This window comes from Eurosta solidaginis, chromosome 4 (assembly GCF_040869045.1).
Source record: "Eurosta solidaginis isolate ZX-2024a chromosome 4, ASM4086904v1, whole genome shotgun sequence".
NCBI lineage: Eukaryota > Metazoa > Arthropoda > Insecta > Diptera > Tephritidae > Eurosta > Eurosta solidaginis.
The window spans coordinates 29,347,261-29,369,853 of NC_090322.1; the positions used below are offsets into that span (position 1 = coordinate 29,347,261).

A 22,593-nucleotide genomic window follows, 5' to 3' on the forward strand; every position below is an offset into this window, starting at 1 on the left:
TACATACAAAGCAATTAGCCAGCCGATTACGTGCTACGCGTCACCCATATGGTCGCCAAGCCTAAAAATTACCCACTGGAAGAAGCTACAGGCCTGCCAAAATACTGCTCTCAGAATCGCCACGGGCTGGCTTCTTATATCCCCAGAACACCCTCTGCATAATGAGGCGAGAATACTCCCCATCGGGGAGAGAAATGAGATGCTGACCAAACAGTTCCTGTTGAATACCCAGAAACATGAGCATCCCAACAGACATCTGATTGATGAACCAGCACCGCCTCGGGGCTTAAGGAGTCATCTCCGTAAGCATTTTGAGGAAATACGGCACCTGAGAACCCAGCCGTATGAAGCGAAAAAACACAAGCAGGCCCTTGGTGAACTCCATAAACAGGCGTCGGACCTTTATGCCGGGAATTGCCCGGTGAATCCAGTACTTGAAGAAAAGTATCCAAAACTCGCGGAAGAGGAACGCATACTCCCCAGGGAAACGCGTGTCACTCTTGCTCAACTTCGTTCTGGATACTGTAACAGGTTAAACTCTTACCTATCCAGAATCAACCCCGACATACAAAATGTATGCCCCGTTTGCAAGGTGTCCCCACATGACACCAACCATCTCTTTAATTGTAATGTGGAACCAACGCCTCTAACACCCCTTTCCTTATGGTCCACCCCTGTTGAAGCGGCAAGTTTCCTTGGACTCCCGTTAGAGGATATTGATGACAATTTGTGATCGGTCGCGGCTGTTAGGTGGGGCGAAGCATTGCTACAACAACAACAACATCACAAATTATCATGAATGTCGTCTAACGGGAGTCCAAGGAAACTTGCAGTTTCAACAGGGGTAGTGGTGTTAGAGGCGTTAGTTCGACATTACAATTGAAGACATGGTTGATGTAATTACACATGCCCCTCGGAGGTGTGGCCTCATCAATCAGTTGTCGGCTGGGATGCCCAGGCTTTTGGATATTCAGCAGAAACTGTTCAGCATTTCATTTCTCTCCCTAATGAGGAGTAGTCTCGCCTCATTGCTTAGGTGGTGTTCTGGGGACATAAGAAGACAGCCCGTAGCAGTTCTGTGGGCAGGGTTTTGACAGGCCGGCGAGTAACTTTAGGCTTGGCGACCATATAGGGACGCGTAGCATGCAATTGCTCTGTAAGTAGCAATGAGCGTTTGTTTGTCTTTTTACCCCTCGCTCCAATTTGATCGAAATTTGGAGCGAGGCGAAAAAACTGGAGAGATCAGGGAGGTATCTGTTTATTTTATTACAAAGCTCATCGATGTGTGGGCCTGGGCCTGTGGCCATTATTGTGCAGTCATCGACGTAGGAATCGATAGTTACTCCTTCTGGTGGTGAATTCGATATATAGAAGTTAAACAAAAGAGGGAATAGAACACTACCTTGTGGTACCCCTTGTTTAATTCTTCTGGGTTTAGATGTTATGTCCCTGAATTGCATCGATGCTTGCCGACCAGACAGATAATCTGCGGTCCACCTTTTGAGAATTGTAGGAAGTGAGGAACCTTCCAGATCTTGCAGTAACGTGCCGTGGTTAATCGTATCAAAAGCTTTTGACAGGTCTATGGAAACGAGTACTGTCTATTGTTGGGGTTTTTGATTTAAGCTGCAATTTATTTGCGTGTTAATGGCGTTAAGGGCGTGGTAGTGCTATGTAGTTTTCGAAAGCCATGCTGATGATTTGCAAGATGGAAATTTGCAGTAAAATAGGGAAGCAGAATGGTTTCAAGTGTCTTCGCTATTGACGACAAGAGAGATATCGGACGAGAAAAAATTTTATGTTAGCTGTTTTCCAGGCTTTAATAGCAGGATGGCGGAGGTGGACTCGGACGGGTTGGAGACATGGGCTAGATAAATAAATCCTTCTTTGCCTAGTTTTTTAAGCATCGGCATGGCTATGTCGTCTGGGCCTACTGCTTTCGATGGTTTAGCATGAACGATGGCATCTTCAACCTCTTAGGCGGTGATGGTAATTGGGAACGCGCTGTGTTTATGCTTGAGTGCGCGTCTGTTGGCGGCCCTCTGGCTTTGTCCGCCGTAGAATGGATTACATATTGGCATTTTTTCGCATCCGACAACGTTTTATCGCCAAAGGCGATGGAAATTTTCTCACTGTGCTTAGTTGGGTTCGATAGGGACTGTACGGTGTATCATAACTTACCTACACCGGCAGAGAGGTGCTACTCCCATTTCTCCCGCTTGTGTTTATCCACTAGCAATCTGATGGGTTGGTTTATATCCCTCCCAAGTAAGAGTTTAACCTGTTACAGTATCTAGAGCGAAGTTGGGCCAGGGTGACTCGTGTCTCCCCTGGTATTGTGCTTTCTTCTTCTGCAAGGGTAGGATATTGCATATTAATAACGGGGTTACCGGGCGCGTCCTGGCAAAAGCGTTTACCGATTCTGTGTGGATTTGGCTTAGGGCCTGCTTATACTTGTTTGGACTAAACGACTGTGGTGACAGGAGCCGTATTTTGTCATAGTGGTTATGGAGATGTTCCTTAACCCCTGTTGTTGTTGTTGTTGTAGCGATAAGGTTGCTCCCCGAAGGCTTTGGGGAGTGTTATCGATGTGATGGTCCTTTGCCGGATACAAATCCGGTACGCTCCGGTACCACAGCACCATTAAGGTGCTAGCCCGACCATCTCGGGAACGTTCCTTAACCCCTGTAGAGGCGGTGCTAGATGGAGCAGTTGTTTGCAGGGATGTCCTGGTTTGTGAAAATTTTGCCTAAACTGCTTGTTCAGCATTTCGTTGTGCTCTTTAATATTGAGCTTCTTGGCCTGTTGTTGTTGTTGTTGTTGTAGCGATAAGGTTGCTTCCCGAAGGCTTTGGGGAGTGTTATCGATATGATGGTCCTTTGCCGGATACAGATTCGGTACGCTCCGGTACCGCAGCACCGTTAAGGTGCTAGCCCGACCATCTCGGGAACGATTTATGTGGCCACATTAAACCTTCAAGCCATCCTCTCCCTCCCCACCCCCAAGTTCCATGAGGAGCTTGGGGTCGCCAGAGCCTCGTCTGTTAGAGAAACAGGATTCGCCGCGGATAGGTGAGGTTGACAATTAAGTTTGGAGAAGCTATATATTGCGCTGGCAACCTGAAGGGTTGCGCTATACACCCCTTGAATCTGGTATTTTAGTCGCCTCTTACGACAGGCATACCTACCGCGGGTATATTCTTACCCCCTTACCCGCTGGGGTAGCTTCTTGGCCTCACTATGGGTTGTATTCGGGAGTCGTAAGGATATATCCGGCGGCAGTTCTGATTGCAGCATTTTGACGGGCCCTTAGTCATTTCCAGCAGGAAAAGAAGTCCCGAGGATAAAAATTCTAACACGCTGGAAGTGGGCGAAGTCGAAAAGGACCTCAGAAGCCTAAGGGAAAAAAGACAGGTGGAGGTCCCCGACGTCACCACGAACGTGCTAGAAGAGGACCAACCGCTAAATGGTGCTGTGACTCGCACAGAGGAACACACGGCACAACATTCACGAGGGGCTGAAGGGGGCCTCGAATACTCTAAACCAAAAGGGCAAGAGGAGGACGACAACGTCAAGACGAAGGTGCTGGAGGGGGACAAACAGCCCAATGGTGCTGCGAGTCCTACAGATAAACCTTCAACACAGTAAAGTGGCGTCGAGCGAACTCCTCCTAACCCTTGAGGAGGGTTCGTTTGACGTGGCGCTGATCCAGGAGCCGTGGCTCTCATCGGGAGGAAAGGTTTCTGGACTTAGCGCGCGCGGGTTTGGCGTTTACTACGCACAAACGGAAGGACGGGTGCGAGCTGTAGTAATGGTAAGGAAACAGCTGCATTCATATATGCTGCCTAATTACACCACCGAGGATCTCGTAGCGGTGGCCGTTGAGCAAAAGAATAAGCAGGCATTTATCCTGGCGTCCTGCTACATGGCCCATGCTGCGGAGGTTCCACCGATGGAGTGCAAAAGGCTAGTACAGGAGGAAGGGCGCAAAGGGCGGTTGGTCATAGGCGCAGATGCAAATGCGCACCACAATGCGTGGGGAGGAGCAGATACGAACGAGAGAGGCGAATCTCTATTTTGTTACATCCTGCAAACCAATTTGCAGATAGCCAACAGGGGAAATGTTCCTACATACATTGGTCCAACATCCAGCAATGTTCTGGATATTACATTGAGCTCCGAGCGTGATATATCAAGGTATGATTGGATGGTTCTCGATAGACCATCCTTCTCCGACCATGCGTATATAAGCTTCAGCATCCCACTAAAGAGGGTAGAGAAGGGAGGAACCTTTAGAAACCCTAGGGCAACGAATTGGACTAAATTCCAGAAACATGTAGAAACGAAACTGGGACAACCCAAAGAGGTTGCTAATGTAGAGGAACTGGAGGAGTCGAATGAATTCCTAACAAGGACGCTTATGACTGCGTATAACAAAGCTTGCCCTCTAAGAAGATTCAGAGGAAAAGCAAAGCCGCCATGGTGGAGCAATGAGCTGAGTCTTCTAAGAAGACAGGTAAAAGAAATGTTTAAACTCGCAAAGACCGCGGAAAGCGAAGCGTGTCGGGACGAGTACAGGGATCTACTGAGGATCTACAAGCGTGAAATTACCAGGGCGAAGAGAAACTCATGGAAAAGTTTCTGTACGGACATAGAGTGCTCCAGTGAAACAGCACGGTTGAAAAAAGTCCTAGCAAAGGGAAACATAGTCCAGGGACTAATAAAGAAAGAGAACGGGGAATGGTCACATGATAGTGAGGAATCCCTTGAGGTGCTTCTCGATACACATTTCCCATCGGGAGACGGTTTAGAAGAACCAGCAGACATCACTCACACTTCGATCACGGAGCTAGTGGTGCCGGGCTTGGTGACCGATACCAAGATCGAGTGGGCAGTGAAGACGTTTTCTAAGTTTAAATCGCCGGGCCCAGATGGTATATTCCCGGCCACGCTACAATTCTCAAGCAGGGCGGTCGTGGAATGGCTTAAAATAATATTCGATGGGTGCATAAGACTGAATCATGTTCCGCACTCTTGGAGAACTGCTCGTGTAGCTTTTCTACCAAAGGCGGGGAAGATCGGTCACGTGTATCCCAAAGACTATAGACCCATTAGCTTAACATCACTTCTGCTCAAAACCTTTGAGAGGCTGATAGATGTGTACATAAAGTCCAACGTGGATGAAAAGCTGCTCTCCACAACACAGCATGCGTACACCAAAGGCAAGTCGGTAGACACCGCATTGCATAGGGTGGTAATAAGCATAGAGAAATCCCTGGAATATAAGGAGTATGCTCTAGGAGTCTTCTTGGACATTGCCGGGGCTTTCAATAATGTTGCAAAATGGGCGATTATGGATGGTCTTAATTACATTAAAGTACATCCTGCCTTAATCAGATGGATCGGCTGCATGTTAAATTGCAGAAAGATTACATCACAATGGGGATTGTACGAGGCCACGAAATCAGTGGACAGGGGCACGCCGCTGGGAGGGGTGCTATCACCTCTGCTGTGGACACTGGTCATCAACCAACTGCTCAGGCAATTCGATGAGGGACCCGTAAAACTTACGGCTTACGCAGATGACGTTGCAATTGTCATAAGTGGAAAATGCCTTCCAACGATTAGTTCTTTGATGGATCGGGCGCTTCGGGATATTCATACCTGGGCATCTAATGTCGGGCTGAAAGTCAATGCGGAGAAGACGGATATGGTCTTGTTTACAAAGAGGTACAAGGTCCCAAATTGGACCAGGCCTAAGTTAGGAGCGGTGACCTTACAGGAGAAACCTTGCACAAAATATCTAGGAATCATCCTAGACAGTAAGCTGTCATGGAAGCTCAACGTGGAGGAGAGGGTCAAGAAGGCCTCAACGGCACTCTATGCATGTAAAAGAATGCTGGGGTGTACGTGGGGCCTATCGCCCTCTCTTTCTCATTGGGTTTTTACAGCGATTGTAAGCCCTATTCTATACTATGGAGTTCTTGTTTGGTGGAAAGCCACACAAAAAACAACATACCTCAAAAAATTAGAGGGGGTATGCAGACTATCGATGCTTTGCATTACGGGAGCCCTGAAAACAACCCCGACGGCTGCACTGTATGCCATTCTGCACATTCCACCTGTAGACCTGGTAGCAAAGAACAAAGCATTAACGACCGCAACCAGGCTCGGTGCTTCGGGGCAGCTTGAGCGCCGACCATATGGCCATAGTAGTATAGCGTCCTCAGTCACAAGACGAACAGACTACTGATTCCCTACCTGCACTTTGAGGGAGATCTTAAGGCCACAACAGAGGTGGACGGTTGGCGCAAGGGTGCGCAAATGGCGGACGAGGCGATACATGTGTACACCGATGGTTCCAAAATAGTGGAAGGAGTAGGGTCTGCGGTATACTGCGCTGATCCGGAATTAAGCAGATCCTACAGGCTGCCGGATTACTGTAGCGTTTTCCAAGCGGAAATATTAGCCGTAACCAAAGCAGTAGAAACCCTGGAAGAGAATAGCTTAAGCTGCAACCGTGTTAACTTTTATATTGACAGTCAAGCAGCAATTAAGGCAATAATCTCGCATAGCACAGCATATAAATGCGTGTTAGAGTGTAAGCAGTCTCTGGAGAGAATCGGGACAGGGAGAAGCATACATCTATATTGGGTCCCAGGGCATATGGGAATAGATGGGAATGAAAAAGCGGACGAATTAGCTAAAAAGGGCGCATCCCTTGAAGCTTGCTCCGTAGACGTCCCAATTAGATTGGGCGAGATTAAGCGAAGGCGAGAGGTGCACATGATCGACCAAGCAGAAAAGGCGTGGGTTCAAGCGCGGGGCTGTAAAGTGTCGAAGATTATGTGTAGGTCTTACAACCTTAGACTAACACAGTTGCTTCTATCATTAAAAAGAGAGGACTGTAGACTCATGACGGGTATTCTGACTGGACACTTCTGGCGTCACATGCCTTTAAATTAGGCTTGGTCAGTGATAGCAGGTGTAGGAAGTGCGGGTTGGAGGAGGAAACGATCGAGCACGTTCTGTGCTCGTGCCCTGCACTTGCCAGGCTAAGACTCCAGCTATTAGGAGTGATACAGCTGTCAGATCTAGAAGCAGCAAGTGGCTTAAGTCCTAGGAAGCTTCTAGTATTTGCCAAGAGGACGGAGTTATTTTATAACATAGGTCCTGGTTTTTGATAGGGTTTTTCAGTTTGGTCGTTAAAACAAACTTCTGGTAACACTACGGACTCAATCAGTCTATGTGAGGTCCTCATGGACCGGCCAGTTCAACCTACCTACCTAGTCATTTCCAGTATGTGTTTTTAAGACCAGGCGCCCAACTGGCGACGCGTATCTCACGAGCGGTCGGCCAATTGCTTTGTACGTGGTTAACAACGTTTCATTGTCTTTTCCAGGTGCTGCCGGCAAGGGACTTGAGCATTTTATTGCGACTTTGTACTTTAGATACACTTTTGGTCGAATGGGCCTTGAAGGTTAGAGTATTTTCGAACGTTACCCCTAAGATATTTGGGTGATTAGGCAGTCGGTGGTGCGACACCAACGACGTGAACGTCAAATATTTGTGACATCTGTCCCTTCCACATCGTAAACAGAGTGCCCCTGGATTTTATCGGTGATAATGGCAGGTTGCGCGAGATGAAGAAACTGGAAAGATCAGGGAGATAGCTGTTCATTTTAGAAACTAATTCATCAAATGAAGGGTCAGGTCCTGTTGCCATAATCGTGCAGTCGTAGGCGTAGGAAATTATTGTAACTCCTTCTGGTGGGGAAGGGAGTTTTTATATGTAGAAATTAAATAGATACGGGGATAGGACCCCACTTGAGGTTTTGATATTTCGTTCCTATATTGAACCGGCGTCTGCCAACCATTCCGATAATTTGCGGTCCATCTCTTTAGACAAAGGGGAAGGTGTGAGCCTTCTATGTCTTGGAGTAGCGTGCCGTGGTTGACTGTGAAAAGATTTTGACGGGTCAAGTGCCAAGAGCACCGTCCTATGATGGGGGTTTTCCTGTCGTGCTGTCTTTTAAAGTCACATTCTCTCGCAAGAGTTGCGGTCTCCGCTGGAAAATGTGGTCGGATTTCCGCGATACTTCCGGCGGGAAAAACGAGCCGAAGCGGATTGAATTACCTTGCGGAAAGCACGCTCCCCTTGACGGGCATCAGTCGGGATAGGGAGTGCAGCAAAACGATTGTCAGTATAAGTCTTGCAATCTTCCCACTTTCCTTTTTTAAAATTGATGAAAGTCCGTTTTTCAGTAGTGACTAAATCGGCAGATCGCCCGAGCGAAAGGAGTATGGGTAGGTCGTCGGATGCCAATGTTACCATGTGCTGCCAGTTGACGCAATTTACGAATCCTGCGCTCACGATTGATATATCTCTAACCCCATTTAAATTGTTGCGTCCCTTAATAGCTCCTGGAAACTCCCGATGCTAGTGCTCAACTTCATCACAGTCGAGCATTTTTCATAGCTTTATTTTCAATTTCTTCCCCAAAGTAGCTGACCCTAAAATTTGTAAATTGAAAGAATTTTGTGATGCTCTTGAAGTTTAATTTTTCCCCTAGAGATAGCACGTTGTTGTTGTTGTAGCGATAAGTTTACTCCCCGAAGGCTTTGGGGAGTTGTAAGGTTCCATTCTGGAACCTCCGAAAAAGTCGTACTTACGTACACACCCTACTGCACACTCCACACCAATACCAAAAAACACGAACTTTTAGTCTTAAGTGAACTTTATTTATTTAGTTTTAGTTCTTGTAGTATAGTTAATATATTAATTACGCAATATCCTGCGACGAACATCGCCTCGTCAAAAATAGAATCCCCATAATTACATGAAGGTGAACACAATGAACGCCAAGAGCGGAATTTACGCGACGTCATTTTGCGACGATAGATTTAATTCTATTGTCGCCGCCGGGCGATGACGACAATTTATGCCAAAGGTGACCATATTTATTTTTTGCTTCAACGCTCACATTAAATTTAAACTAAAAATACATTTATCTCGTTCTTTAAAAAGCACAAACATACATTTCCAAACTCTGGATTAGAATAAATTAATTTGCATGATTATAATAAAGTTTTTCAGTGAGTTCTTTGTGTGAAGTCATTAGTTCCTTCTTCTCTCTTCCTTTGTCCTTTCATATGGTCACCCTTAGTATAGTCAAATCAGCTGTTTGTGTAAAATTATTTTGTGAAAATTTTGTATGCAAATTGAAAATTGAGAAATATAAGTGAATATATCATAGAAAAAGTTAAGGAAAACGATTGTTTATATAATCTTGGTTCTTCAGATTATAAAAATTTAAATAAAAAGCAGTCGATATTTGAAAATATTGGCATAGCATTGACCTTGGATGGTAAGTATTTATATGTTTTGATGTGGGTTCTTCTCATATGTTTAAGTATCCTTTTTAGGAGAAACAGGTCGTAAAAAGTGGAAAAGTCTGCGAGACACTTATAAAAGGCGTAAGCGCTGTGCGCTATCTCCTTCCGGGAGCGCCGCAGGAAGTGCTACAAAAAGTTGGAAATACATGAATGCAATGCAGTTTTTAGACGACTATCCTGATTCAAGAAAGTAAGTACAGGGTTATGTATATTGCCGCGATGGGTTTGAGTGGTTTTCATTACATTTCGCAATTACTACACGTCTAAAAATTCCAGGAGTGGTATCAAAAGATGCGCTAGAATTCCCACAATATTTGGTACAGTGATACTCTATATGTAATATAGTGTGATCGGGAATGGGATGTATGTAATAGAAAATAGATTAGATTAGATTATCAATCATATATTTTTTTCTTTTTAGAACTGTTGGAAATTGTGATCCTGGCATGATTAACGAACATACTGATGTATATGAAAAGTCAACAGATTACTCAAACTCTTCAAATCGTGAACCACTTATTGTATACGAATCGCAAATAAGCGAAAATTCGACAGATTGTTCCAATTCTCCAAATGCAATTATGGATGCTACTTTCGAACCGTATATAGTATACGAACCACAGTTAGTTGACGAGAATTCCAAACCTTCAAATGATAAAGCAGCTAGAAGCTATGTCGCTCAGAATAAGAACCGGAAGTCAAAAAAGCAAGCAGATGCCGAAGTTACTTCAGTTTTCAAGGATGTGCTAAAAGAATGCGCAAAAACAATCCAAGAGATAGCTTGTGCCCCTGAGCAGGAAAAAATACGGGATTCAACTTCGCTTTTGTTTGAAAGCTTGGCGAAAACAATTTCCAGTGCCAACTTATCACAGAATAATGTGCGCAATATTGAAAGGAAAGTTGTTGCTTTAGTTTATGAAGAACTAGGAAAGACAAGTGTTCAATAATTTCACGTCTTTTGCTGATAGGTAAACAGTCGTAAGTCCAAAAATTATATTTTGAGAAATGAGAAAAACAAGTACCTCAATGACAATGACAATGGCAATACATCGTAAAGTTCGAAGTGTAGGCAACCAACAATACCTGAGCTAAGATCTTTTGCCAGAAGGTCAAGAAGCCATAATAAAATTGAAAAATGGTACTAGTTCCATTTGGACTAAAAGTGGAGTTGCGACTGCTTACCTCTCATTACAGACATATCGTTAGCTTAATGCACAAAGGACCTAACCAACATATTTGAAATTTGTACGAGTAGCGAATCGCATTTTATTTTCGCGTTCACAAAACATAGTATGGCATTTCAAAAGTGGCTATGGTTCTAACCCTTTAAACTTTTTGTCAGGGCGTTTTTTAATATATACCAAAGTCTGCGAAAAATGCAGTATCAAAAAGTCTGTTGGTTAGGGCCTTTGTTAATTAAGCTAACGATATTTATGTATACCAGTTATTCCCAACGGCACTGTATGCCATTTTGGGTCATATGTTGCCTTTATACAGAGAATGGATACCAAATTCGAGCGTTGAAGTATGCAATTTAATAACCTATCGGTATTGAATAACGTATATTCTATAGTTCAAATTTGTGCAAAACATTGAAATTTTATTTAAAACTTGATAGCAACTAAATATACATCTTTCTCTTTTGCTAGATGCACAATTTTCAAGTAATTCAACTCAGAGACTAGACTAGTTAAGCCTTTAAACAAACCTATAACCTTTTTATTAATACACATACACTTTTGCTCACGCAGTTAACCCATAGTAATTTTATTATTCGTAGTTCAGGTTTTATTTCGTTTCATAAAGCAATTACGTAACTTATCAAAAAATACTACAAAACTTCTAATTTGTACATGGGTCCTTTTATGATAAAAATGTATTTTGTGTTTGTATGTATTACCGATCTAGGACTTTGGGGCGTTTTATCAGGGAAATCCTGAAACGTTTGTAACTTTCGCTATTGCTTTGCTAGTTTGGAAGTATGCCATAATTATCTGAGGGATAACAGCTCCTGTACAAAAATTATGAATAGTTGCATAGATTAAAATATAAGTGTGGAAATTAATTAGACATATTTTGCTAAACTTGTATGGAGCGAATTTAATGCGCTAAAGTAAGATGGCTGAATTATGTAAGCAGCTACAATAGACCTTTGTGAGAAAAAAATTCATTTTTGCCATAAAAGTAGATGCAAATCAAAACTGGACGTATTAATTGACAGTTTTATGTTACTTCGAGTAATGAAATTTTACTACTTGATGGTAAATGTGTGTGTGTGTGTGTTAGCCTAACAAAATTATAGGTCTCTCAGAATTCGGATTGATTTTCGAAACTTTTTTCCCGACACGCATTTGGATATAAAAAAGTAATTGTTTCACGTTTTGTATAGAGGAAAATCTAAAACACCCTTCGAGAGACCTATAACTTTGTTAGACTAAAATTGATTGCACTACAAGGCTGCATACTTAAAGAAATTTAGAGAACTCTAATAAAAGCTTTGAAATTTTTGTAAAATTCTCTCGAATTTTCGAATTTTTCGTAAACTTTTTTGCGAATGGTTTGCATAGTTTTAGCAACAAAATTCATTGAAGCTTTTTCTTCAAATATCGAAAAAAAGGATTTAATTGGCGAATTTAATTTGATTGCCACTGCTATTTTTCTGTTCGCTGCTGTTAATACAGAATACTTATTTAAATTGAATGATAAAATGAATTATACTGCATACTAAATTTTCAATATATATTTGGAAATTTTTATAGAGATTTTTAAAAACATTTAAATTAACACATTTCATACTAAATATTACATTTTGAATGATAAAATGAATTATACTGCATACTAAATTTTCAATATATATTTGGAAATTTTTATAGAGATTTTTAAAAACATTTAAATTAACATATTTCATACTAAATATTACATTTTGAATGATTGAATGATAAAATGAATTATACTGCATACTAAATTTTCAATATATATTTGGAAAATTTTATAGAGATTTTTAAAAACATTTAAATTAACATATTTCATACTAAATATTACATTTTGAATGATTGAATGATAAAATGAATTATACTGCATACTAAATTTTCAAAATATATATAATTTTCAATATATATATATATATATATACGATCTATGAATGCGATAAGAATGAGTAACCTCAGTACAAATAAAAGATAATTATTTAACATTATCTCTACAAAATTTAAAGGCTAATATAGCAACGTAAATAAATACTTATAATAAATTAGAATGTGTGTGTTTCTTTCTAAATTGAGGAAAAACGTTTATTGGCTGGATACATAACAAGGCTAAATATTATTTCGGAAAAAGCACCAAATGACACCTTATGTGGAAAAATATAGTTTTGAATAGTCACTCGATTAGTTAATAAAGGATTTTCCGTACAAATTTCCAATTATAAGAATTTTATTAGCCATTCAGGCCCTCTTGAGAAGTAGGTGGCACCCTCCGAAAACGCTAATATTATTATTTTTTAGCTCCCGTTGGCAGTGAAGTCCAATAATTGGTACATATCGACGGGTGGCAACAAATAGGAGATTTTATATAAGGACTAAATGAGAGTGGAACTCTAAAACATATCAGTAAAAAGACGAAAACAAGTTTTGTAAAAAGAAAGACAGCTCATTCAAACTTAATACAAAAGCTGTAGGATAAGAGGACATTTTACTGCACTTAAATTTTTCCAACCCTAGTTAACGTATATTTTAAAGCTTCACTTTTAATATTATAAGATTTGGTAAAATAAAAAACGTAGCTACATATGTCCGCATTGGTATTTTAACGTACGTTTGCGGATTTCACACAGATCGCATTGGCCTTTCTAGTAAGTATTCCGCTAGTTCCTCTCTCAAACTAAATGCTTCATTTGTTGATCGATTTGAATGAGCAATTTGAATAGATGTCATTCTTGTTGAAAGTTGTCCACAATCGAAATTCCCATTTTCATCACTGCTGGCTCTGTTCGGATCGAAGTATCCACTACTACTGTCAAGCATTAAATAATTGTGCAAGACTATAGTTGCTAAAACAATTTTGTCCACATTTTCTGGAGCAGCGTGAATCGTTGTATGAAGAACTCTCCATCTATTTGCTAATATACCAAAGGTGTTTTCAATGTGCACTCGTACGGAGGATAACCTTTTGTTATAATTTTGTTTGGCTAGTGACAAATTTCGACCAGGGTAAGGGCGCATGAGATTAGGCTTCAGAGGAAATGCGCTGTCACCGACGAAAAAATATGGAAATATTTGGTCCGTACCTATTTGAAATATGGCATCAATTAACTGAAACCTTATCTGTTATAAACATTTTACCTGGAAGGTTATCTGGGGGAGGAATTTCCAGGTCGTTTCTTAGAATCATGTTACCAAATACGCTTCGTGCCAAAATTCCCCCATCGCTTTGGCTTCCCAACGCACCAACGTCTACAAATGAACACGCATAGCTATCATCGCATATTGCAATCAGAACTACACTGAATGTCTTTTTGTAATTAAAAAAGGGTGAACCACTACGTTTGGGGCAAACTACTTTCACATGTTTGCCGTCCACCGCGCCGAGACAATGGGGCATTCCAGTTTTTGCATAGAACCTGTCCAAAATATAATATATGAGTATATGTAGTTACTAAATACCATACTTCAATTGGAGCAAACCTGTCTGCAATGTTTTTCAATTCGGTTTGATTTGGTTGGGCAAGGTAAATTTCGCGTAGTCCATGCCAAATTGCAACGCATGTCTCGTATATTATTTTCCTAACTGTAGAAACACCCAATTTATATGACCAAGCTAAATACTGTGGATTACAGCCTTGTGCCAAGAACCTGTTGAAACTCCATTTTTACACAGATATATAGTTTATAAAGTTACTTACATCAAAGTGATACCCAAACGGATTTCTTCACTTATTGGTTCTCTTATGGAAAAATGTTGAAGTCGCTCTCGTAACAAATTCACTAGCGCATTAAACTTTGCAACATTCATACGTGTTGCCTTGAAGAAATGTTCTTCATCTGAGAGTTTCAACTGTGCGAAGGAAGTTTCGTGGAAGCTCAGAGTCTTCCTTGTACGATTAACTGGCCGCACCCACCATCGCCGCTTCAACTGCTGGCACACCTCGCGATATATATTCACCATTACAAAAATGATGTTTATAATTTTAAAAATTTTCAACAAACGGCCTCTGTTATTCATTTTTTGTATATACTGCTAATGCTGACCTTAAATTGAATTCATTTCCCACAAGAAATGGTCACTAATATAAGAAATTATTTTCCATTGAAGAAATGACAGAAAATGTCAGAAAAGATCGCCGCCGCTGTCTATTGTGTTTAACTGGACGAAATAGCTGAGCGTAAATTTGAAAAATGTCATCGCCCGACGCGGCGTATATCGTCGTCGCTCGGCATTGCGTTTACAGCTTAAGTGAGCACAACTGGAAAATCTGGGTTGCCATTGTTATTTCGGTTTAAAACGGTCCATTAAGGGTTCTGTGCAGAGACACAAAAGATTGAAACAGGGTTTACGTAGTCACAAAAGTGTTGCTGCTGTTACACAACATTTTAATTTTATATCATAGCGAAAACTGTTCAGTTCAGAGTTATTGATTTTCTTTAAAAATTTTATTTAATACATGAGGTTACTCCTATGAGTAAAAGGCAAAGAAAACGTAGAGTTTTTCAATTATTGTGAAACACTTTTTAAACTCAACAACAAAGTGTATCGGTAAAATATTCTCTAGGATTTCTGTACGCAAGTTCATTATATTTTTGTAATACAAGAACCTGTAAAAAGCAGAGAAAGCGTAGTTTTTCAAATTATTGTGAAAAACTTTTTAATTTGAATTTCTGTGCCCAAGTTCACTATATTTGTGTAACACAAGAATCTGGAGGTCAATTCTTTAACTATCAATAACTGAAAAATGTACACTTATTGAAAACTCATTTGCACACACAATTTACATTTTGAATTTTGTTGTGTTTTTATGCACAAAATTTTGAAACTAAAAACAAAATTTTCATTTGTCAGAAAAAATAAAGAAAAAACGCCCTAATGTCAAAAAACCCTATCGAAATACAAACTGGCTTGTTTGTTTTTAATGAACTACGTTGTATTTTTCTTGTATTTCGTTAGTTTTTTTAAATATAGTTCACACACTTACACCTGTACTGAAATCTTATTGGCTCCCCCGACTAAAAATATAAGAGAAAATACAAGAAAAATACATCTAATCTAATATACATCTAATCTAATTCTAATATATTATCTAATCTAATATATATTATAAATGGCAAAGTTTGGATGTTAAGATGTTTGGATGTTTGGATGTTTGGATGTTTGTCCAGACGTTTGTCTTTGTGACTCAATCACGCAAGAACGGCTGGACCGATTTGGATGAAATTTTGCACACATATAGCCAATAGTCTAGAAGGATCTACTAGCTAGGCGGCGTGGTCTCCGCCCCCTAGGAACAGTTATAATTTAATTATTATATTTTTTCGTCTTTACGACTGAATCACGCCAGGTTGGCTACACGGATTTTGATGAAATTTGGGACACAGACAGTGGTCTACTAGCGAAATTTTTTTAGAACATGGAAAGAGGGGTGGGGGTCCCACGACCCCTTCGAGAAATAATTTTTCAATAATTTTTACACATTATAACTTTACGTATACTGGCCTTCACCAATATCACAGACTCAAGGGGTCAAATAAGTCCAGAGCTTACAAAGTAAGCAGTGACACCCTCCGCCCGCCCCCCTTTATCACCCCCTCTGGTTTAAAATCTATAAATTGTTATAACTCAATATAAATTTTCTTCCAAATCAATAGTTTTTGGTATCTGGTACATACAGAACGAGATCTAGACAATTTTGGAGGAACGATCAGTAGTCCTCTCCTCTACTCCCGCCATCCGCCCTCCATCAATTGTTTTTATTAGCACGCTTTTATTAGCTTTACCTGTATGTTTCTATGTAACTTTTTATTCGCTCCAATGCGCCTGCTGCCTTATTAACATGGTTTTATAATTAGCTTCACCTTATTTGTAATCCCGTAAGGGTCATATCGAGACCCTTCCGGGATCATTTCTGGATGGTTTTCGGGATCGGTCCGGGATTACGCCGGGGTAATTTCGGGACTTTTTCAGGACTATTTCGGGATCATTTTGGGACCCTTCCGGGATCATTTCTGTATAGTTTTCGGGATCCGTCCGGGATCCCGTCGGGGTTATTTGGGGACATTTTCGGGACTATTCCGGAATCATTTCGGGACTATTTCGCGATCATTTGGGGACCCTTCCGGCATCATTTCTGGATGGTTTTCGGGATCCGTCCGGGATCCCGTCGGGGTACTTTCGCGATCATTTGCGTACCTTCGAGAGATAAATTCTTGATGGTTTCCGGGATCATTACGGGACTTTTTCGGGGTTATTTTGGGTCCCTTTAGGCATCATTTCTGGATGGTCCTCGGGATTCGTCCGGCATCCCGTCGGGGTCATTTCGGGACTTTCGCGACTAATACGGGATCATTCGGCATCATTTCTGGATGGTTTTCGGGATCCGTCCGGGATCTCGTCGGGGTCATTTGGGGACTTTTTCGGGATCATTTGGGGGCTCTTCCGGCATCTTTCTGGATTGTGTGCGGGATCCGTCCGGGATCTCGTCGGGGTCATTTGGGGACTTTTTCGGGATCATTTGGGGGCTCTTCCGGCATCATTTCTGGATGGTTTTCGGGATCCGTCCGGGATCTCGTCGGGGTCATTTGGGGACTTTTTCGGGGTCATTTTGGGGCTCTTCCGGCATCATTTCTGGATGGTTTTCGGGATCCCGTCGGGGTCATTTCGGGACTTTCGGGATCATTTTGGGGCTCTTCCGGCATCATTTCTGGATAGTTTTCGGGATCCGTCCGGGATCCCGTCGGGGTCATTTCGGGACTTTTTCGCGACTAATACGGGATCATTTGGGAACCCTTTCGGCATCATTTCTGGATGGTTTTCGGAATCCGTCCGGGATCCCGTCGTGGTCATTTCGGGACTTTTTCTCGACTAATACGGGATCATTTGCGGACCCTTTCGGCATCATTTCTGGAGAGTTGTCGGGATCCCGTCACGGTCATTTCGGGACTATTAGGGGATCATTTGAGGACCTTTCCGGCATCATTTCTGGATTGTTTTCGGAATCCTTTCGGGATCCCGTCAGGGTCATTTTGGGACTATTTCGGGGCTAATACGGGATCATTTGGGGATCCCCTAGGGGTCGTTTCGTGACTTTCTGTTTTATTTCGGGATCATTTGGGGACCCTTCCGGCATAATTTCTTGATGGTTTGCCGGATCCATCAGGGTCATTTCGGGACCATTTTGGGATCATTTGGGGAACCTTCCGAGATCATTTCTGGATCCGTCCGGGATGCCGTAGGAGCCATTTCGGATTTTTTTTTACTTTTCCGGGATAGTTTTTGGATCCTTCCGGGATCATTTCTGGATCTGTGCGGGATCCCATCTGGGTCATTTCCCGACTATTTCGGGATCATTTTGGGATCCTTCCGGAATCATTTCTGTATGGTTTTCGCGATCCGTCGTTGATTCCCTCGGAGCCATTTCGGAACTTTTTCTGGAGTATGTCGGGGTCATTTGGGGACTTTTTCGGGATCATTTGGGGGCTCTTCCGGCATCATTTCTGTATGGTTTTCGGGATCCGTCCGGGATCCCGTCGGGGGCATTTCGGGTCTTTTTCTCGACTAATGCGGGATCATTTGGGGACCCTTTCGACATCATTTCTGGATAGTTTTCGGGATCCGTCCGGGATCCGGACGGGGTCATTTCGGGACTATTTCGGGATCATTTGGGGTACCTACCGGCATCATTTCTGGATGGTTTTCGGTATCCGTCCGGGATCTCGTCGGGGTCATTTGGGGACCTTTTCGGGATCATTTGGGGCTCTTCCGGCATCATTTCTGGATGGTTTTCGGGATCCGTCCGGGATGCCGTCGGGGTCATTTCGGGACTTTTTCGCGACTAATACGGGATCATTTGGGAACCCCTTCGGCATCATTTCTGGATGGTTTTCGGGATCCGTCTGGGATCCCATCAGGGTAATTTCGGATATATTAGGGCTCATTTGTGGACCTTTCCGGCATCATTTCTGGATAATTTTCGGTATCCGTCCGGGATGCCGACGAGGTCGTTTCGGGATTATTTCGGGATCATTTGGGATACCTACCGGCATCATTTCTGGATGGTTTTTGGGATTCGTCCGGGATCCCGTCGGGGTTATTTCGGGACTTTTTCTCGACTAATACGGGATCATTTGCGGACCCTTTCGGCATCATTTCTGGATAGTTGTCGGGATCCGTTCGGGATCCCGTCACGGTCATTTCGGGACTTAGGGGGTCATTTGAGGACCTTTCCGGCATCATTTCTGGATAGTTTTCGGAATCCTTTCGGGATCCCGTCAGGGTCATTTCGGGGCTTTTTCGGGATCATTTAAGGATGTCTTTCAGGATTCGTCCGGGAACCCGTCAGGGTAATTTCTGGACTTTTCCGAGACTATTTCGGGATCATTTTGGGACCTTCCCCAGATCATTTCTGGATGGATTTCGGGATTTGTCCGGGATGCCGTCAGGGTAATTTTGGGGCTATTAGGTTTGCATTTGAGGACCTTTCCGGCATCACTTCTGGATGGTTTTCGGTATCCGTTCAGGATCCCGTCGGAATAATTGCGGGACTTTTTCGGGATCATTGGGGTCCCTTCCGACATCATTTCTGGATGGTTTTTGGGATTCGTCCGGCATCCCGTCGGGGTCATTTCGGGACTTTTTCTCGACTAATACGGGATAATTTGCGGGCCCTTTCGGTATAATTTCTGGATAGTTGTCGGGATCTGTTCGGGATCCCGTCAGGGTCTTTTCGGAACTATTGGGAGACCATTTGAGGACCTTTCCGGCATCATTTCTGGTTAGTTTTCGGGATCCTTTCCGGGTCCCATCAGGGTCATTTCGGGACTTTTTCGGCATCATTTAAGATTGGTTTTCAGGATTCGTCCGGGATGCCGTCAGGGTCATTTTGGGACTATTAGGTGATCATTTGAGGACCTTTCCGGCATCACTTCTGGATGGTTTTCGGTATCCGTTCAGGATCCCGTCGGAATAATTGCGGGACTTTTTCGGGATCATTGGGGTCCCTTCCGACATCATTTCTGGATGGTTTTTGGGATTCGTCCGGCATCCCGTCGGGGTCATTTCGGGACTTTTTCTCGACTAATACGGGATCATTTGCGGGCCCTTTCGGCATCATTTCTAGATAGTTGTCGGGATCCGTTCGGGATCCCGTCAGGGTCTTTTCGGAACTATTAGGAGATCATTTGAGGACCTTTCCGGCATATTTTCTGGATAGTTTCCGGGATCCTTTCGGGGTCCAGTCAGGGTCATTTCGGGACTTTTTCGGGATCATTTAGAGATGGCTTTCAGGATCCGGTCAGGGTCATTTAGGGGTGCGTTCGAGATCCCGTCAGGGTCATTTCGGGACTTCTTCGGGACTATATCGGGATCATTTCTGGATGGTTTATGGGATCCGTCCATGACCCCTTAAGGGTAATTTCGGGACTATTACGTGATCATTTGAGGACCTTTCTGGCATCACTTCTGGATGATTTTCGGTATCCGTTCGGGATCCCGTCGGAATCAATGCGGAAATTTTTCGGAATCATTTGGGATTTCTTCCGGCATCATTTCTGGATGGTTTTCGGGATTTGTCCGGGATCCCGTCGGGGTTATTTCGGGACCTTTTCGGGGCTAATATGGGATCATTTGGGGATCCTGTAGGGGTCGTTTCGTGACTTTTTCTGTATTCGGGATCATTTTGGGACCCTTTCGGCATAATTTCTTGATGGTTTGACGGATCCATTAGGTTCATTTCGGGACCATTTTGGGAACATTTGGGGAACTTTCGAGATCATTTCTGGATCCGTCCGGGATGGCGTAGGAGCCATTTCCGGATTTTTTGTTACTTTTCCGGGATAGTTTTTGCACCCTTCCGGGATCATTTCTGGAGCTGTGCGGGATCCCATCTGGGTCATTTCCGGACTATTTCGGGACCATTTTGGGATCCTTCCGGAATCATTTCTGTATGGTTTTCGCGATCCGTCGTGGATCCCCTGGGAGCCATTTCGGAACTTTTTCTGGAGTATGTCGGGATAATTTAGGGACCCTTCCTGGATATTTTCTGGATGGTTTTTGAGATCCGCCCGGGAGCCCGTCAGGGTCATTTCGGAACCTTTTCGGGATCTTTTTGGAACACCTTCAGGGATCATTTCTGTGTGGTTCTCTCGATACGTCTAGAATCGTGTCGCTGTCATTTCGGGTTTTTTTGGGACTATTCGGGGAACTTTTGGAGACCCTTTCGGGGCATTTCTGGATGGTTTTCGGGATCCGTCCGCGATAGCGTGGGGGTCATTTCGTAGCTTTTTCTGGATAATTTCGGGATCATTTGGGATCCTATCAGGTTATCAGCTCATTTAGTTCTTTTTTTTACTCAATTACAAAAATAAAATGCATTAGACAGAGACCAAAATTATAACAGATAAAAAGCAGGCTAACGCGAATAGCCCATATATTTAAATTTCTCCTTGCGGACGGGCCGCGGGTAAAGGCTAGTATATTATAAATGGGAAAGTTTGGATGTTTGGATGTTTGTATGTCCAGACGTTTGTCTTTGTGCCTCAATCACGCAAGAACGGCTGGACGGATTTGGATGAAATTTGGCACACATACAGCCAATAGTCTAGAAGGAACTACTGGCTATATATTTCCCAAAAGGGGGGAGGTCTCCGCCCCCTAGCAACAGTTATAATTTAATTATTATATTTTTTCGTCTTTGTGACTGAATCACGCCAGAACGGCTACACGGATTTTGATGAAATTTGGGACACAGATAGACAATAGTCTACTGGCGAAATTTTATCGAAAATGGAAAGGGGGTGGGGGTCTCACGACCCTTCGAACAATTAATTTTTAAAATTTGTACACATTATAACTTTACGTTTACTGTCTTCACCAATATTTCAAACTCAGTAGGTCAAATAATTCGAGGGCTTACAAAGTGAGCAGTGACATCCTCTGTCTCCTCACCCCCTTCCCCTCTCCTCCTCTGGTGCAAAATCTATAAATTGTTATAACTCAATATAAATGTTCTCTTAAATCAACAATTTTTGGTATCTGGCTCATACAGATCGAGATCTAAACAGTTTTGGAAAAACGATCGGAGGTGCTCTCCTTCAATTGTTTTTATTAGCACACTTTTATTAGTTTTACCGGTATGTTTGTTTGTAACTCTTCATTCGCTTCAACGCGCCTGCTGCCTTCTTAACATGGTTTTATAATTTGCTTCACTTTATTTGTAATCCCGTTAGGGTCATATCGAGACCCTTCCGGGATCATTTCTGGATGGTTTTCGGGATCCGTCCGGGATCCCGCCGGGGTCATTTCGGGACTATTTGGGGATCATTTTGGAACCTTTCCCGCATCATTTCTGGATAGTTTCCGGGATCCGTCGGGGATCCCGTCGGTGTCATTTCGGGACTTTTTTGGGATCATTTGGGGTCCCTTCCGGCCTCATTTCTGGATGGTTTTCGGGAACCGTCCGGGATCCCGTCGGGGTCATTTCAGAACCTTTTCGGGATCATTTGGGGTCCCTTCCGGCATCATTTCTGGATGATTTTCGGGATTCGACCGGGATCCCGTCGGGGTCATTTGGTGTCCCATCCGGCATCATTTCTAGATGGTTTTCGGGATCCGTCCAGGATCCCGTCGGGGTCATTTCGGCACTATTTCGGGAACATTTGGTGTACCTTCTGGCATCATTTCTAGATGGTTTTCGGGATCCTTCCGGGATCCCGTCGGGGTCAATTCTGGACCTTTCTGAACTAATACGGGATCATTGAGGGACCCTTTTGGCATCATTTCTGGATGGTTTTCGGGATCCGTCCGGGACCCATTAGGGTCATTTAGGGACTATTAGGGGATCATTTGAGGACCTTTCCGGCATCATATCTGGATCGTTTTCGGGATACGTACGGGATCCCGTCAGGGTCATTTCGGGAATATTTGGGGAGCATTTGGGAACCTTTGCGGCATCATTTCTGGATAGTTTCCGGGATCCGTCTGGGACCCCATTAGG

General features: G+C 43.0%; 3 protein-coding genes across 8 annotated transcripts in view; 2 read left to right on the plus strand and 1 right to left on the minus strand.

Annotated features, from left to right (window-relative positions):
* The window catches only part of Nipsnap (protein nipsnap), a 77,300-nt gene that overhangs the window by 6,522 nt on the left and 48,185 nt on the right, over positions 1–22,593 (plus strand). The gene's annotated exons all lie outside the window — the stretch shown is intronic.
* LOC137247766 (uncharacterized) lies at positions 8,113–12,226 on the plus strand. 3 transcript variants are annotated; one of them, XR_010951888.1, is made up of 4 exons: positions 8,113–9,367; positions 9,426–9,585; positions 9,672–9,758; positions 9,817–12,226. XR_010951888.1 is itself a non-coding variant. In XM_067778717.1 (3 exons), exons 2-3 carry the CDS (start codon positions 9,542–9,544, stop codon positions 10,340–10,342), a joined length of 570 nt encoding a protein of 189 aa, XP_067634818.1. In that variant the 5' UTR covers positions 8,113–9,367; positions 9,426–9,541; the 3' UTR covers positions 10,343–12,226. The 3 variants fall into 3 exon arrangements, 2 of the variants coding, with proteins under 2 accessions (XP_067634818.1, XP_067634820.1); XM_067778717.1 differs by lacking the exon at positions 9,672–9,758; XM_067778719.1 differs by lacking the exon at positions 9,672–9,758 and having other exon boundaries at positions 8,113–9,585.
* Positions 12,650–15,046, minus strand: LOC137247767 (uncharacterized). The gene is made up of 4 exons (XM_067778720.1): positions 14,296–15,046; positions 14,078–14,245; positions 13,736–14,013; positions 12,650–13,680 (listed from the first exon to the last, which is right to left on the minus strand). The coding sequence occupies exons 1-4, from the start codon at positions 14,613–14,615 to the stop codon at positions 13,220–13,222; spliced, it is 1,227 nt and encodes a 408-aa protein (XP_067634821.1). The 5' UTR covers positions 14,616–15,046; the 3' UTR covers positions 12,650–13,219.

Coding starts and splice junctions, on each gene's coding strand:
- LOC137247767 (XM_067778720.1), bottom strand. CDS start 14,615: ATGAATAACAGAGGCCGTTTGTTGAAAATTTTTAAAATTATAAACATC. Junction 14,014..14,077: donor TTGAAAAACATTGCAGACAG/GTTTGCTCCAAT, acceptor TATTTTGGACAG/GTTCTATGCAAAAACTGGAA. Junction 13,681..13,735: donor TCCCCCAGATAACCTTCCAG/GTAAAATGTTTA, acceptor TATTTCAAATAG/GTACGGACCAAATATTTCCA.
- LOC137247766 (XM_067778719.1), top strand. CDS start 9,542: ATGAATGCAATGCAGTTTTTAGACGACTATCCTGATTCAAGAAA. Junction 9,586..9,816: donor GACTATCCTGATTCAAGAAA/GTAAGTACAGGG, acceptor TTTTCTTTTTAG/AACTGTTGGAAATTGTGATC.